This window comes from Polyodon spathula, chromosome 23 (assembly GCF_017654505.1).
Source record: "Polyodon spathula isolate WHYD16114869_AA chromosome 23, ASM1765450v1, whole genome shotgun sequence".
Classification (NCBI taxonomy): domain Eukaryota; kingdom Metazoa; phylum Chordata; class Actinopteri; order Acipenseriformes; family Polyodontidae; genus Polyodon; species Polyodon spathula.
Window position 1 is genome coordinate 22456270 of NC_054556.1, and position 17744 is coordinate 22474013.

Consider the following 17744-nt stretch of genomic DNA (forward strand, 5'->3'; position numbering starts at 1 on the left):
ACATCACACTTAGGGAGTAAAAGAGCAGTTTTACGTTATAAGCTGGTACAGTTACTTTTAACGTTTTTTTTTTTTTTTTTTTTAATTCTAAGTGCCGCCTAAAAGTAAGCAAGTATAGGCCTACATTTATTAAGCAGTACTATATGTTAATGAAAGGGGTGAGGTAAAACCACCTTCATAGCATTCAAATCCATTCCAGGTTTTATAGTAAGCTTTTAATTAGTCGCAGTTGACTATATTGGCTCAGAATTGTCGTATTTTAACATAGTAAAAATATACAGAACTGATGTGCAATGGGAATCTTTATTATTATTATTATTATTATTATTATTATTATTATTATTATTATTATTATTATTATTATTATTATTATTATTATTAAACAATTCATCACATATAAGAGCAGTTATAAAATACAATAAAGTCAGTAGTAAGAGCAAAATCAAACAAGGGAAACTAAACACAGTCAATAATTACGTTTGAGAGCGATTTAGGGGAGATTAGGGAAGACTCGAGTGCTAATGTTCGCGTTCTACATGCATAGCTGGGATTGGGAGATCCTCCAGAACACTGTCGTTGATACAGTTATTAAATTAGATTACACTAAACATAACAGATGCGTTTTACATCATTTCGACCATCGTACTTAGGAAGGCAAGATGTTCTCTAAATAGACACCTTGAACGTTTTGGTTCTGGAGCGAACACACTGTAGCAAACGTTACATTCACTATGTCGTTTGTTCTTTAGTTGTTATCAAGTTTCATATGTGGTTTATCACAGCTGTGGCTAACAAAAACCAGTGTCTTTCAACGCAGAAGCTTATCGATACTGTGCTACAGTTCAGTTTTTAACTTTTATATGCCTATAATAATTGTAACAGAACTAGCCACGGCAGTAGAATACATACTGCAGATGTAATTTGATTCTTTCATACTGGCTACAGTATTTATTGCACGTTGTACAAAATAAACCTGACGTTTATGAAGGTGCTTACATACCTGTAATTTACATAACCTCTACTCAGTAACCCTCCATTATTTCTGATTATATTAGGGTTTCCACCCACGCAATGTAAACATGGCGTTACATGAACAAATACCTATCCACGTCGGCATGGATTTATTTTTTTTAAATGCAGATATTCAAAATTATAGTTCACAGTACAGTGTACTGCACTTACATGCACATCTACTTTATATACCAAACCTCTGTGAGACACCACAGTAAGGTACAGCTCAATACATACACAAACATTAATAGTAGAACGACAACCTTCTGTTCTGTATGCAGCGGTGCCCAATTCTAACATTTACAATCTCTTTTTCCTATTGACAACAGTATTAAAATCCTCTGAGTTATGGTTTTGCAGCACCACAACACACACGTGTGTTATCGTGTCGTACAAGGTTTCCTTGCAGTGCACCTTTGTGTTTTATTGGGTTATCTTGCCATAAACCTGCTGCTTTAAACTTTAAGCACTAACTTGCGTGGTATGGCGCCAGGCACTGGATTTGTATTAAATGCAAGTATTGTTCAAAATATAAAGATGTGGTGTATAATGCACACAAGTCTAGATGCATTACTAGGCTTATTTATCATCGCTGTGTCTTATGATTTACAGTAACCAAGCTTGTATTGGAATGCAGTTAAGAACCAACTGAGAAACAGTCCTTAAGTAACTACTTCTAACTCTAGACAGTCAATATCAATGTATGAAAAAACTGCATTCTAAAAACAAACAAACAAACAAAAAAACAACTGTGATGAAGAACGCCCGTTTCTGTTAACTGCATTGTTTAAAAACAACACGATGTGTTGTCCTAATTATGTTGACCTTAAAAACAAACGTTGGACCTAATCAGTAATATGAGAGATTCTGTGTTAATTAAAAAATTAGTATTTCTCAATAATATCACAATATGTGGTCCCTATCCTTATTCTTATTCTTACTTTTGTTCTTATTTATATTCTTATTATAGCTACACAGGTAGGTGCTAATTGTATTACGGATATTACATTGCAATGCTTCTGTGTATGCAAAAAATCAACCAACCATAAGTTTAGTCAAAGCAGCTCGTTGACAGTATTATTATTATTATTATTATTATTATTATTATTATTATTATTATTATTATTATTATTATTGTGAATCACTAGGGAAAAACAACTTTTAAAATAGAACTTGAGAAAAAAAAGAATCGGACGGGTAAACAAAAGATTTACGCCTGCAATAAATATTGACCGATTATAACTTATTTTATAAAATAGTACTGGTCATAAAAAAACTGACTACTGCGCGTTATGTAATCACTATACATGTGATTTAATCTTGAAAACTTTACTACTACTGATACTGACTACTGCTAATAATAATAATAATAATAATAATAATAATAATAATAATAATAATAATAATAATACAACGTATTACTCACGCTTGTTTTTTAAATTTTTAAATGTATGTGTTCATTTTCCAAATTGTCAGGTTAAATATGGGAAATTCAGTTTTTTAATGTAATTATTAATTGATTTTTCTTAGATACTTATTAGGGTTTGTGATTTTAAATTTCAGTAGGTGTCGCCAAACACCAATAAAACATTTATTATCAGTCACTTGTCGGGAACAGAGCAACACAATCACCCGCTAGGTTGATCTGTGTTTTTTTAAACTTTTTTTTTTTAATATGTAACGTGCAGTATAACATGCCGATGCTAGTTATTACGCAGAAAGATACCGACCTATATTTTTGATAACGTGGGGCGGATACAGACGTGGGATATCGATGATACCGTTTTTTTTCTTCTTTCAAATCACTCAAATCTCATCTTAAATAAGATACATATTTTACTCGTGTAGTCTTTCGTTTTTTGTTTTTGTTTTGTGTGTGCTTTACCGATGTATTGTTGTGTACTTATTCATGCCACTGCAGACATGTATAATTTACCCTCAATCTTTATTTTATATAGTGCCTTTCATAGTGGACCACCATCACAAAGCGCTTTACAAGATAGTGAGGAACAATGCATAATACATTACATACAGGGCACAATACATTAAATGCAACAGGATAAAAAATATATATTGCACAAGCAAAAAACATAATATATGCACAAGTAAAAAAACATTTTGGGATTCAAAATCGAGTATTTATGTTATGTTGTACATATGTGTTTTTCATAAGCAAAATAACACTTTAGATAAAATGTGTCAGTTTGCTAACATCTTAATTGTCAAACTAGCATGCTATTTCATGTCAAGCAAATCCTTTTGACATCCATGTAGAATTAACTTTTAATACACACATTAAATCATTCTGAATGATTGCTTTATTGACCTCACTTTACACTTACAAAAATATATTACAAATTAAAAGTTCAATATAAAAGGAGCAGTGATGGATTAATAGGAAAATACATTTTTTAAAAACATGTGTCAGCTCCTATCCTCAAACCATACTCTGCAGCCCTTTTAAAAGTGTATTATAGTTGCATGGAGACTACATGCCATGCTAATACTGGTATACAGCAGTAAATATGTACACTCTTTTTTTTTTTTTTTTTTTTTTTTACAGTATTATCCTGTAACTACACGTTTTATTTTACCTATTCCAAACAGAATATCACTATAGCTTCCTATATCCAGTTCTGTTGCATCCGTTAGTGGCTGCTTGCATTCTGCAGCAAGGTGAAAGACACATTTCACATTCCGTGTGGTGCACTGCTCAATTGCTGTGTTTCTGCTCCCTAACCTGCTGCTTTTTAAGCTCTGTCCCCCTGGGTTTGCCAATATGCTGGTAACCCAGGTAGCACTACATGGCAATATTTGTCATGGTACAGAAACCTGATTGGTTTAGTAAGTAATAGTAGTACTTTCATAGACATCATCATTATTTTTTCTATTAAGCTGGGGGGAAGTTATAGAAAGTAAAAAATAAGTTTGACTTTGGCTCATCAGTGATAACTGATTGAGGAAACATCTACTGTACATAGTGCCATATCAAGTTTTTATCTCAACATGCCATCTAGCTTTCTTACAGCCAGGAAGTCAATTTGACTGTGTTTTATGTTGTGGTGCAGTGTATTTTGAGTGTGCTTTCTTTGCAAATGTTCCTCATGTACAGCAGCTGTCCTGTGTGCAAACTTGTTAGCAGCTACAGCAGCTATGATAAACAACATAACCCAACCTGCCACCAACCAGGGGCTTTACTGTATCTGTAACATGCACCATTGCAGTAGCTGAGCTCATTGCATATTTGATTCATACTGCAGCTGACTGCTTTTGACAATGCAATGTCTAGATTTACCAGTAGGTGCCGCTAATTCCCACTCCCTGTTCTTGAGGAAACAACCAAAGCATTTTATTCTCACACACACACACTCCTTCACCCCTTGATGTCATGCAACAAAGTTTGCACCATTTTTTTTTCTAAGGAGAAAAAACAAAACAAAACAACTTACTATTTCTAAACTAAATTCTGGTGCAGATTGTCACTATACAGCAGTGATATTCATTGAATAATGTACATTCAGTTATTTAGCTATTTCATTTGCAGAAGATAATAAATTCAAGTGTTCAGACTTTAAAAAACTCTGTTCTTAGTTACCATCATGCCCCTTTTTAATTGCACTTTTTAGTAAGGATTGCAGTTCATTTAGTACACTTTGCAGCTGGGTGATTTCACAGTTAATGGATCTTCTAGATACTGTTAGTGCAAAAAGCATCCTCTGATGTGGTCTCAAAGGTTTATCCATAGATGAAAAAGTGAAAAGGAACTATCTCTGTATGGGAAATAAAGAAAGATGGGAGACTAATAAGTGCAGACTAACCTACAAAAACATTTCAAAATTTCAAAGCTAATAAAATGTACGAGAAATTAACATTTCGGCTACACAATTGATATAGGGGATGAGTAAAAATGCTTCAGGTACTGAAGATAATAAAATATATGATTTTAAATCTTTAAAATATTGTCATACTTTAAAGGCTGCTGATTAAAAGTGTAGGTCATAAGATTTTCTTCACCCTTTAAAAGCTTAAGAATTCTCTAATGAGTTTTAAGCGAGCTACAGCCCTATCTTTGAAATAGTCTCTGAGAGCATTTACAAGTTTCAGGCAAGAGGATTAGAGGCAGCGGCCCTTGTCATTTGTCTATGCCTGTCAAAACCCTTTCACAGTAAAAACCTTTCTTGCTATTTAGTCTGTATATTCCTCTGTACAGTAATGCAGGGAATGAAATGTGATTTACCAGCAGTTGAGCTAATAAATTGTAGATAATGGTTACTTTCCACAGCTGCAGTCCTTCATCCCTGATGCCACCCATCAAAATGGTATTAGTTGAGTTAATGGTTAAGCACTCACTGCCTCCTTCTCATAACAGACTGATGGAAGGAGGCAGAAGCCAGGAAACCCCAACTGAGGGTGTTACAAAAACACCATAGCTGTTCCTTGCTAGCTCTGTAATTGTACCAGATTTTTCTTTTACACACACAAAAAAAACCCCCGTCAAACTTGTAACTGTGGTGTAAATGTTTTGTGGATATGGCCCAAAATGTGCTATTGTAGCTATCTCCACAATTGGAAATTCACCCTTTTCTTGCTCTGAAATTACTTTGTTAGGATGTGAACTTATCTTTTTCAACCCGGCATCTTATATCAAATTGAGCTACATGCCATTATACTAAGGAATTAGAAAGCACACACACCCGAGTGAAACAAAGGCATCAGGCTGGTTCTAGGGATGGAGATGTAATCAACTGCAATAAAGCACACATCTGACTGCCCTGACCTCCACAGTGCAGGAACTCCACTGACAGGAACCCAATCCGTAGACCACACCCTGGACAATCTGCGGGAATGGAAGGGTGTCACCTGGAAAACTTGGATAAAGGTATGATACAGACCAGACCCTCATTTATTATTCCCTCCTCTTGCATCTTATCAGGCATTTTAACTCATTTTTAAGTGCTAGATCTGAAGATTGTGTTCTTTTTAAAAAAAAATGTATTACACAGAATACTTCCTCATGTCCTAAAAATAATTAAATTGCCCTTTAATTTTATTGCATAAGTATCCAATTATATAATTAAGTGCTTTCATGATCACCATATCTCCTATATTATAGAAATTTAAATTGTATATGTTTATTTTCATCTATTATAGCACTTTGTAATTTATTGTATTTTATATCAAGTAAAAAAAAAAAAAGGGGGGGGGGGGGGTTATATACCCCATTTTAGAAAGAAAATAATGCAGTTCACCAGGGAGCCTTATCGTAGGTAATCAGCACATTTGCCCTTCTTGAATGTGCCAGGCTGGTCACAGATGGCATTCTCTGATTACATTATAGTACATCATCACATCTAGACTCCTACACCAAGCTAACGTGACAGAATGAGCTGAGCAGTAGTCTGCCATAATGTGTTTTGTAGTTCTCTGCTTAGAAACTGGAACCATACTAAAGGTGGATAGATCTGCTGTTTTTTTTTTTTTTTTTCACAACTCAAAATCCCACTGTGAAAATCCTTAGTCAATAAGTACAGCATGTTGTTCCAGTGTCCTCTCTCTCTGAAGGTGGGTTTTGTTCGGATCTCAGTAACAGGAATATCATGTAAATGATTCTAAGTGTAGCATTCACCATTGTTTGATTTCCACTACCTTGGAGATGTTTACTGTATGGGCTGCTTAGTGAGAGCTGTGCTATAGAAGGACATGTTAGACTGAAAATGCACTTAAGAATAGTAATACTGGACAGCACCAGAATCAAGGAAAGGCTTGAAAGTAACTCCACACCTCTATTCATTCTTGACCTTTACACTATCATTAATGCTGGTTTCACACTGGTCATATTATTCTTAAAAATAACACATGGTAGATTAGTTTCTAAAACCTGGCAGTTTTTATATTTCATATCAGTAGATCTCAACCATTTCATGGAAATCTACTGAGGCTTTTATTGATGTATTTGTTTATTTAACCAGGTGATTTACCCATTGATACCGAGGCTTCATTTACAAGGGGGTGGTGCTTTTGAAAGCATAACAATTTTTCATTGTGGTGGTTAGAAACATTGTTCAAATACTTTTAAATTGTGTTGATTTAAAATTAAGACATGTCAAAGAGTGCATTTGTGAAAAAGCAATACTACTCTGCTAGCTTCTTTGTTAGAAACAATGAAAAGCCCAGTGCCACAACCTCCTACTTGTGCTGTAATTTCACAGCAATGCACAGAGGAGTCATAATGCAGAAAAAAAAAAAATTGCCTAACAACACCCCTTGGAATCTTCTTTTTTTCCACCTTTTTGCCCGCACCCAAACATGCTGCCATAATGAGGTCATGTGACTTTTTAAGTTTCTTCTTTACACAAATCTGTATACTAAGTTGTTGTCTTAATGTTTAGTTTACTGTTTAGTTTTCTTGGTTCCAGGAGTGATTAACCCTTTCACTGCTACATGGTTTTAACCTTATCAATGACACACACCACATGCTTTGACAGTCTCTATAGTAGGTGCATAACTGTATCCTATGATTCTCTTAATAAAGTTCAATTACAATGATGTCCAGTAAAAATGACATTTTCACTGTTGTTGACCTCTTGACATATCAGTGATGCTGATCTTTTTCACATTTCAATTTTACTTCTTGTTTACAAATCTGAAATGACATTCCCCTTAAACTATGCTAGCGGGGATGCTTTGAATTTGTTTATAAAAACTTCCACTTGTAGTTATACTTATTTTTTGGTACAATAAATGTACAATAAAAAAAGACACTCACACCACCTGAAAGGACACACTGGCTTATTAAAGGTGTTAGAAAGTGTTACATGGTTTGAAGACAGGATAATGGGAAAAAAGCACTTGTGGCATTGTATCTTTTAACAGGTTCTGTTTAGTCTGCCATAAGCCTGATCGACCCTTAATACGTCATCCTTTAAAATCACAGAAACTGTTCTTTTAAATTCGCCCTACTGTGTACAAAGGAACTGCATGTGCTTAGGCTTTTATGTACAATTAAGGTCAGTCTGTGTGATTCTAAATTGGGAGTAGAAAAGCATATAATTATGCATAGGAAGCAGTGTGGTCCCCTGGTTAAAGTCCAGGGCTTGTAACCAAAAGGTTGCTGGTTCAAATCTCATCTCTGCCACTGACTGACTCACTGTGTGAACCTAAGCAAGTCACTTAACCTCCACAGCCTACCACTGTAAAGTGGTTTATGATGGTGATCCACTATGAAAGGTGCTATATAATATATTATTTTATATGTATAAGTAGTATAGAGGAGATTAAGACAATTACCATGGACGCTATATTAGTATCTCGATAATTTCTGTTAAAAAATGTAACCGGTTCTGTATTTTGTTTGTAAAAGCTGGTTACCTGTTTCTTTTTTTTTCTTTTTTTTTTTAGATGAAAACATTTCACCACTTGGGCTACAAAGATAATTAGTAAAGACAGTTAATTGTCAGTCATTATGGAAGAAAGTGAATGCCATTTTTCTGCAGCTTGTGTACCTGGTTATGCAAGGGGCCAATCAAGAACTATTTGTCACACAAACACACTTCATGAGGTTCTAATTACAGTGAGACCCCTTTCGTCCTCCAGAATCTCTTCAACTCTTGTCCTCTGTAAAAAAGAAAAGTATAAATAAATAAATCAATGAAAGGAGGAAGAAAATAGCTTTCTTAAGATTATCTGAAATAATCACCACGTGTAACCTGGATGTGAAGCTAGAGGGCCTGACAATGCTTGTAAATCAGAATATAAGCAGGACTCATCTAGAAAAGAGATGTGTCTCAACACGATGTACGAAGACTCACTTTCTGTTTTAGCACCCCACCAAAATAGAATTGTACTTTGGGCTGTATTCATAAAGCATTAACATTCCACCACTAGACCACAATAGCAGCTTAAAAGCACACCCTGACTTACAACCCACTGAGTACAATACAGTATAAACAAGAATTTATAATTGTATTGCTAATATTCAGAGCACTTTGATAGCTGCAACGGTAAACGGATCCATCTAAGTAGAATAAATCATATATCACATGTTGCTGAAAATTCTTTAACATATCAAAAGGCAGCAAACATAACGCTGGCCATGAGATTCCAAATGTACTTAAATCTGCTAATACTTCAGTATAAAAACAGCTATTTGCTGACTACTATAACCCACTGTAGAGCTTACTTTTGCTTCATTACGTATTGCTTATATCTCCATCTTGGGCCATGTGCACATATACTTGACATCTTTCTTGGTATGTAATAAATGTCTTGTACACTGCATTCTATTAATACTGCTCTCTTTTCAGGGCACCCATACAAATTATTAATAAAAACAATATACTCCTTCTACCCATCTAAAGAGCTAGTCTGTTTAAGTTATCAATAAGCTGTTTAAGTGCCATTGCCACAATTGATATCCTGAGGAAGGGGTTTCTGAGCAACTTCCTGAAACTGAATCTTGAAACCGTTTTGCTCTATATTCTTTAACACCAGCTGAAAAGAGGAGTCAATTTATTAAGTAAATAGGTTTACATATTATTCTGTATGGGAATACATGGATTGCTTTGCTGGGTTTAATGTGATTATTCAACACAACAGAACAAGAGTAAAATATAATTGTGCTCCTGAGTATTAACTAATGTTTCCTATCAGTTCTAATGTGTTTCTGCTACATTGCTTTTTGCACTGGTGTCAGTATGTACATGCTAAAGCAAACACAGGCTGACTGCTTTATTGCCACATTCTTAGACAGAGGCAAACATCCTGGAGCATTCCATGGGAGAAAAAAAAATACAAATTATGAGAGTAAGAACATAGTATGACAGATTTAAGAACTCAGAGCACAGGGTTATAAAACTATACTAAGAAAAGGAGAGAGGGGAGTTGAGGAATTATTAAAGCTAATAGGTAATACTGTAGGTCTATCTGAAAACAACAATCAATAGGACAGAATGCCCACTTATAGTGTTTTTTGCTAGTATCTGGAGCTAGCAAACATGTTATCAAACATGAGCTAGCAACATAAATCAACAAAGCAAAGCTAGGTTACAATTGGGGAAAAAAGTTAGCATTTCTGAACATGACTTAAACCTCACAGACCAGGTTCAATGTGAGTACATGTTGTCTAAAACAGATAGCAAACTTATTTGTTCTTGACTTTTTCCATTAAAGTTCTGTAGTCAGTAGAATTCTCTGATAGAAATGTTTTGTTTGTTTTTTCTGCTTTGTTTTGATTGTTCTCAGCTGTCTAAACTTTGTGATGTCATACAAGGAGAGGAGCAGTGTGATCTCAGTTAAGTCTACAGGGTCCTGGCATGGTTATAACAGGTTGTCACACAGAGTGGATGAGCGATCTGTTTGTCAGCTCATCTGCAATGGATCAAAAGGAAAGCAAAAACAAAATTTAAAGTATGGCTTTTTTTTTTTTTTTTAGCTGTGCAATATGAACACTTTATTATGTATTTAAAATTGGATCATTGTCTTGGCAAGGACCAGGGTTGCAAGGAATACATTAATTGTAGGCTTTCAAGTTCATTAAGAAAATGAAAAGTTTGTTCCATCAATACCATATATACACTATTTCATTCTTATAAGCTGACCCTTTATACCACAGAACTGGTTATAAAGTAGTGTGGTCATGGCTTCCATTTTCCCCACTTCTCCTGGTGAAGCTCAAATATTACAGTCTCTTACATATGGATCCTGATTACATGGTTATAAAGTGAGAAAAAAAATGACATTGGCTGCAGCTAGACATGGTTTAGGCGAGGTTTCCTATAACCCTTCACCAATGCACCACAATCACCTATGGGCTTGCTTTCAATATATTACTAATTCATGCTTTTTAAATAATTCATAACTACTTTTGAACACTTTTCCTGTTTTGGACACATGCCATGCAAGATAAGATTAAACAGCTCCTGAGTTACAAAGTGGTGTGTAGCACTGTGTTTTTGACCGGCTGTATACTTGCCTCTATTTTATCCAGGGAGTCTTCTGGGTTATCTGTGTCTAGCCTGGGAGGGAGCAGTAGCTCCAGTCGAACTGACTTCTGTGCTGTTGACTGGCATGCTATCAGATGATTTATTTCTTGAGCCTGAAATGAGAAGAGCGTCACTCCAGTTGTTATATTTCTCTCTTTGCCTTGTTAGTGAAGCTTGAGGCAGAACTTAAGGTTGTTCCATGAGAAAAGATTTTTAATATGCTAATTTAAAAAGTTCCATTTCAATCGACCCTGTTCTCCGCAGTGCGCTTTAGTTTGTCCTCATGATAAACCCTCGTGTATGTAAAGTTTCTTCAGCACACAGCACAAAGAACCACTGATGTAAGAAAACAAAATTAAAAATGATACATCAGTAGATGGCAAAAAATAAATAAATAAAAGTTTCTTCAAATATGAATAGCACAATTATTATTGGATCAAACATTTACTTCATCCGAGGATACATCTGCCCAGGCCTGGGAAAGCTGAAGTTTCCTGAGTCTAGAAAATAAATAGTTCCTGTTATCTGGATAGCCCTGCATTTGCAAGTACTAAAACAATATTTTCCCATGCTGGTAAGGGTAACGTGGGAACAGCAGTTACAGTCACATAACAACAACGAGAATTAATAGAAGGAGGAATAATCATGATTTAAAGCATGCCAAAAATAGTTAACCCTTCTACCTGGCATCATCACCTAAAACATAATGATCAGCAAGTTCTGAAGTTTTAAAAAGCAGCCAATTTAATAGCAGCCAAGCGATCGTAAAACACTGGCCCCACTTTATTAACTTTACTTACTCTCATGCTCTGATATCGCAGCCTCATGATCCGGATCCTATTCCTTGCTTCAGCGGCCTTCAGTTGGCCGATCAGTTTCTCCTGCTTCCCTAACTCCACGTCTGCCTTTGGGTCAGTGGTTTTCATGTTGAGGTCCTGACGCTCTTTTGCGGCATGCTGTCTCAGCCGCTGCTGGGTGTTCATAACCAAGTTTAACACGTCCTTGCTGGGGTCTTCATACGCTCGGTACCGGGCCTTCTGCTGGGGTGCCATTTTCTTCATTTCCGCTGGAGTCACATTCTTCTTATTCCTTGGGATGAATTTTGCTTTTCTGGCTGGTGGTTCTTTAGTTGCCATTTCATTGCACTGTGATAACTTTTGGAAGAAGAAGAAGAAGAAGAAGAAGAAGAAGAAGAAGAAGAAGAAGAAGAAGAAGAAGAAGAAGAAGAAGAAGATTAGAAGCATTATTTTGCAATAGAACATTTTATGTTCGAATTTGGTCTTAAATACACAGAGTCTGTACTTGACATTCTGAATTCTTGTAGAATTGGCTGTCGCTCAGATCAATCAGGGTTTCCCAATCCTGGTCCCGTGTCTTCTGCTTTCCATTCTAATTGAGTCATCAATTACTTAATTGAACCCTTAATTGAACTATTAATTAGCTTAATAAGACATTTTTAATTGTTTTCAGCTTTTAAACAGTTGGAGATTTCAAGTTAACTGTACAATTTTATAAGTAACTTGAAATCGGCAACTTTTTAGGTGCTGAAAGACAATTAAAAATGTCTAATTAAGCACATTATTAGATCAATTAAAGGTTTAATTAAGTAATTGAGAACTAGGTTGGAATGAAAACCACAAGACCCAGGGGGTCCCCAGGATCCGGATTGGGAAACCCTGGATTAAATGATCATGTGTACTGACTGTACATAATACAGAATCCTGGCTGCCCAAGGTGACTTTACACTCTACTGCTGAGCAACGAGACTGAAAAGTACCACCAAAACAGGAAAGGGATTCTACTTGACCTGTGCGCTGAGTTTTAGAAACCTTGCTGATAAGTTACTACGTGATCAGGTGTTAGCAATCAGTCCTTAAAATGATATATCGCAAAACCAAAAGCAATGCATTCACAGTGAACCCTAACACAATAAAAGCAAAACGAAGGGTATAGTTAGCTACCCAACTAACTTCACCTTTAGGCGTACATATCCAGACAATTACATTTTAAACATGATATGTTACTCACCTTAATAATTTGCAGATTCGTTATTTTTAATTTTTCCAGTAATTTATTTACATTGCAGTTAGACCTACATCCATGCTAGTTTCCCGATAAGTCCTGTTTACAGACGTCGCTATGGTAACAGTGCAGCTGGGGGTAAGGGCTGACGTCATGTTCTGCGGCACAGAACTGAACCGTGGCGCTGTTGCTTTGGGTAGCCCGTGCATGCAGTGCACATTTAAGTGGCGACTCTAAACTCTTAACTCTTTTGGGCGAGTGATATTGTTGTTGGCAATGGTTCACGTGATACAAAATAAACGACGTTTTGTTTAATGGAAAGTGCATGGATAGTATCGTATTATAAAACGCATACTTAGAAGAGACTTCGTGCTCAGTTGAAGTGTGTAAGAGCACAACCAGCAATTATAGGAAATTACAGATAAGAAAAGTATGGCACATCTTTATCTAACCACCATGATTACCACAATAATAAAATACTACCTATGCATAGGAGACAACTAGAATTACTGTCGCAGATTTATAATGAAAAACTTTTATACTGCATCCAATTAGAGATGTTTCTTGAGGATATAATTACATAATTTAAACAAGATAGTTCAGTAAATAAGGTGGTTCAGTAAACCTTATGTTGAACAAATTAAATGAATATCCCTCTAGTCTTGTCTCAGTAATATCTCAGTGAAGTCATAGTGACCTTCATTTTTATTATTTGGACTACCATCTTGTAACAAATGTTTATGCCTTAGTTTCATAAAAAAAACGACACGATTCCTTACATGCAGCTGAGACAGTCAGCTTTCAACACCGTACCACACCCTACATGCACACATTTGAACACACTGGCTGAGGGCTGGACCCAGATATGCTCATTATGCCCAGTGCAGCCGTGTAAACATTTCCGTGGATGTGGCGGTATTGTTAAACACATCTACAATCATTATAAGTGCAGCAACCACTTCCACTGTGCAAGACCTGTTCTTTATTATGAAACACCAAATTAATTGGCTTCATTATCGTCATGGAATGCATGACTGAGAGGAAGTGCACATGATATGCAATGCAGGTTTCAAAAGACATCCTTCCATTCAAAATGAAATAATACTTTACCTTGTTTCTTCTCAAACATGTAACTATGCCCAGGCACCCCCCTTTCTCAGAGTGTAGGGGCTATTCGGCGTTATATATTTTCATTTTGAATGGTTGGTTTCACAATTGTTTCCTCTGCATTGCCATCTCAACATACAAGAGTGGTTTAACTGACAGCACGTATATGTATTTTGTACTTCTGGTTTTGCTTCTTTGAAACTACTCATTGGGACTGAACTTGTGATTGGTGGGTGAAAGTTTGTCATATGAACCACAAAGCCCTCTGTAAATCAATTGCACTTGTCTTCTATAACAGGAGTTCCACTGTGAAGTAAATCTAGCCCAGTTTGCTTACTGTGCTGCACAGCGTCTGATTTGGAAAAGATTGGTGAGGTGTTAGGGAGTTTATGACTGCTGTCTTATATATAAGTATATAAGTGATGACTGTGACAGAGACTGTCAAGTTTAAGATAAGCCTCGGAAGGGAAGCTGAAGTTATGAAAAAGTAAGGTCAAATAAAGTCCATTTCATGTTTGAATATAAAACACAGATATTAATCTAATTTGTTAATGTAACTTCTATAGTATTTGGAAATACTAAAATAAACTTTATAAATTCAGTGACAAAAGTCTTTCTCAATGTCTTTTAACTATACATACATTATACAGTATGTTAACTCCACAACAATTCAGCTAGGTGTTTCTAGTGTAGTTTGGGATTTTTCAGTTAAGTTAAGTGATGTTTATGAATCTTTCATTGGTGTCCCTTCATGGTGCAAATTGAATCAAACCAATACACAGTATAGGCTGTACTGTTTTCAGTCAAAGGAAGTGTGTGGGTGAAACCATATCATCATGTGATAGAGTCAGCATGATTACCAGATAAAACTGAAGGAGATTGCGATGGCCTCATTAATCAATGTATTACCACCAAGCAAGCTGTGCTGCTGGAAGATAAATTATTAATGAAACTGAAGCCCACAAAGTGAGACAAAGAGATTCACACAAGATTTGTGCGTCTATCCATTAGAAAATAATCAAAATATATTATAATGGGAAACAAATGCATGTAACGCTTTCTAAAAGCATAGTTCTTACTTATTTAATCGTACATCATGCACCAAAGACACTGACACACCTACCATTACCACAGTCTTTTGTAAGCTGCTGTAAGTTGCAGTTCTTTTATTTTCAGCATTGTCAAGTAAGTTAAACACTATGGCAATGTTTACTTCCCTTTGTGGTGTTATTTTTGTCTTTGCACTTGCTGCCACCTGCTGGCTAAACATTGTAAACGTTCAGTTAAAGTTCATGTTCATGTTAACTAATGGAATGCAGAAGTCTAATATTTCGGTTTGACGGTGTGGTGGATACTGCATTTGTGTTACAGTACATTGTTTTCTATTTCAACTGAAACCAAGGTTATTTTTCCACAGTTTGAAATATATTAACAGTTTTTAATAACTGCCTGTTATGGGCCTCCTTTCCATCTGAACAGTACATCTGCTCCATGTTGTCTTCTGTCAGATTTCAGTTTGTAATGAATTTCCTCCTAGTGGCTGGGGGGTTACTGACATCAGCATAAGACCCGCACTTACCTATAGACCACAGCGCGTTCTCTTAGTTGAATGGCCCATCGTTCGTCTTTGAACCGTATGGTTTGCGGTTCATGTTCAGCTCTCGCCTTTTCATTCCGTTCAAGTTGCTAACCAATAAAGTTTTTTTTTTTTTTGTTTTCCTTTGAGTTTTTGTATTCGATTGGTTGTTAACTGTGGTGCATTTGTTAAGTCTGCACTACATAATTACGTGTATATAAATACAGGTAAAACGAAAAAAGCAAACAAAAAAACAACAACGTGTTAAACTAAATATGGGTGCAAGCTTAGGAATTCAGTAAGCAGAAGAAAATAATAAAAAAAAAAAAAAAACATAGAATCAAACCTACAGAGAAGCTGAAGTTAGTGTGGCAGTTACACAAAGGATAAAGCAAGAGACATGCCATCTGGCCCTCTTAGTGTATAAAGGAGATGTGACTTGGTTTAAACATTTCAACAGTCCAAACCCAGGTGGTTTATGTCACGCTCAAAATGTCAACATGGTTATGGAACAGAGTATATGACACTGATCACAAAGAGTAGTGGATACAGACAGTTCTGGGAGTTTATAGTGGGCATAGTGGTTTATTTAGTGATACTGGAAAGTATCTGCTTTAAAAAAAAAAAAAAAAAAAAATTGTATAAAACCCAATAATACATAAAAAAAAGATGAATGAACAAACTGGTATTTTTTTTTTAATGAACACAATAAAAATTTAGATGTGTTGTTATTCGGCTTTGCTATCCTGAGTAAGCAATAGTATTAATAGACTTAATAAACAATAGCATCATAATATTTAATAGTGTTAATAAAACCATACCAGAAACAATGCAGCTCACAACATCTTGGCCCAGGCTGCTTTGGATAATAAATATTTTGAGATCTCCAAACAAAAATAACCCCTCCAGGAAATTATTTGTACTTCTTGTGTTTTGATTGCAAACATCTGTCCTTGTGTGTGTGTGTGTGTGTGTGTGTGTGTGTGTGTGTGTGTGTGTATGTGTGTGTGTGTGTGTGTGTGTATATATATATATATATATATACACACACACACACACACACACACACACACACACAAAATACATTTCTGAAAGATTCAATAATAAAACTAAAGCTGAATTTTTAAAACCGGTTCAATACATCTGTTTCTAATTTTACCAAATAAAACCTAATTACTTTCTGTTGCATACCAAATAATTTGTAGCTGTACAAATATGCTGTTGAGTATGTAACAAGGCAAGCTCAGTACTGAATGTTTACAATAGTACATTTTCTAATAACCTGATTATTAATGCAATTGTTAACATGCCACATCCCTAATGAACTCTAGCAAAAGCCAAAGGAGGCTGTGTGGTCCAGTGGTTAAAATCCCTGCTCAACCACTAACTCACTGTGTGACTCTGAGCAAGTCACTTAACTACTTTGTGCTCCATATTTTAGGTGAGACGTAACTAAGGGCTGGAAATATGCTACCATCTGTCTCCATGTTGCATGCAAAGTAGCCTTTAAAGCTGTACAACTTTGAGTATATTTGCCAGAAAGTGGCTTTAATTGTTAACTGCAGCAATGATTCTGTACACGAGTTCAGCTTCCCTGAAACACACAGGACTGGCTGTTTGATTGCTTCATTGGTGAAGATATTACTGTACAGCAAAAATCACAATCTTCCATCTTTCTTCTCTTGACCACGTATACTGTACTCCCTGTCATTCATTTCTATATCATAATAAAGACTGTTGATTTCTGTTAACCCTAGGATGCAATGTTAATTGTGGCACGTGTTAAAGCCGATTTAAAAAAGTACCAGATAACACAACCTAAGACAACTTTGTCCAATTATTTAAGGCTAACATTGAATGCTGCATCCAGTTATCCTTATCACTGTTTTTGTTTGTTTTGATGTTTGGTACTCTTCGGACAGCAGTGGCATACATTTTTGTATGGAAAAGTGTTATTTATTGTGATCAGTTGTATATCTGAATATAACTTGAAGCATGCATGCATTAATTAGATACAAATGCTAAGAAAAGCATATGGCTGGTGCAAT

At 35.6% G+C, this 17744-nt stretch overlaps 1 protein-coding gene across 2 annotated transcripts; it reads right to left on the reverse strand.

Moving 5' to 3' along the window:
- Nucleotides 1-7783: 7783 nt before the first annotated feature.
- Nucleotides 7784-14264, reverse strand: LOC121297816 (protein LKAAEAR1-like). 2 transcript variants are annotated; one of them, XM_041224329.1, is made up of 4 exons: nt 14124-14264; nt 11792-12145; nt 10982-11104; nt 7784-8625 (listed from the first exon to the last, which is right to left on the reverse strand). In XM_041224329.1, exons 2-4 carry the CDS (start codon nt 12125-12127, stop codon nt 8563-8565), a joined length of 522 nt encoding a protein of 173 aa, XP_041080263.1. In that variant the 5' UTR covers nt 12128-12145; nt 14124-14264; the 3' UTR covers nt 7784-8562. The 2 variants fall into 2 exon arrangements, with proteins under 2 accessions (XP_041080263.1, XP_041080262.1); XM_041224328.1 differs by lacking the exon at nt 14124-14264 and adding an exon at nt 13020-13133.
- Nucleotides 14265-17744: the final 3480 nt, after the last annotated feature.

Bases quoted from the DNA above. Each gene is read 5' to 3' on its own strand.
- LOC121297816 (XM_041224329.1), bottom strand. From the start codon at position 12,127: ATGGCAACTAAAGAACCACCAGCCAGAAAAGCAAAATTCATCCCAAGG. The intron at 11,105-11,791 runs GTAAGTAAAGTT...TTCTCATTTCAG, and splicing joins TGCGATATCAGAGCATGAGA to GCTCAAGAAATAAATCATCT. The intron at 8,626-10,981 runs GCAAGTATACAG...TCTTTTTTACAG, and splicing joins ACTCCCTGGATAAAATAGAG to AGGACAAGAGTTGAAGAGAT.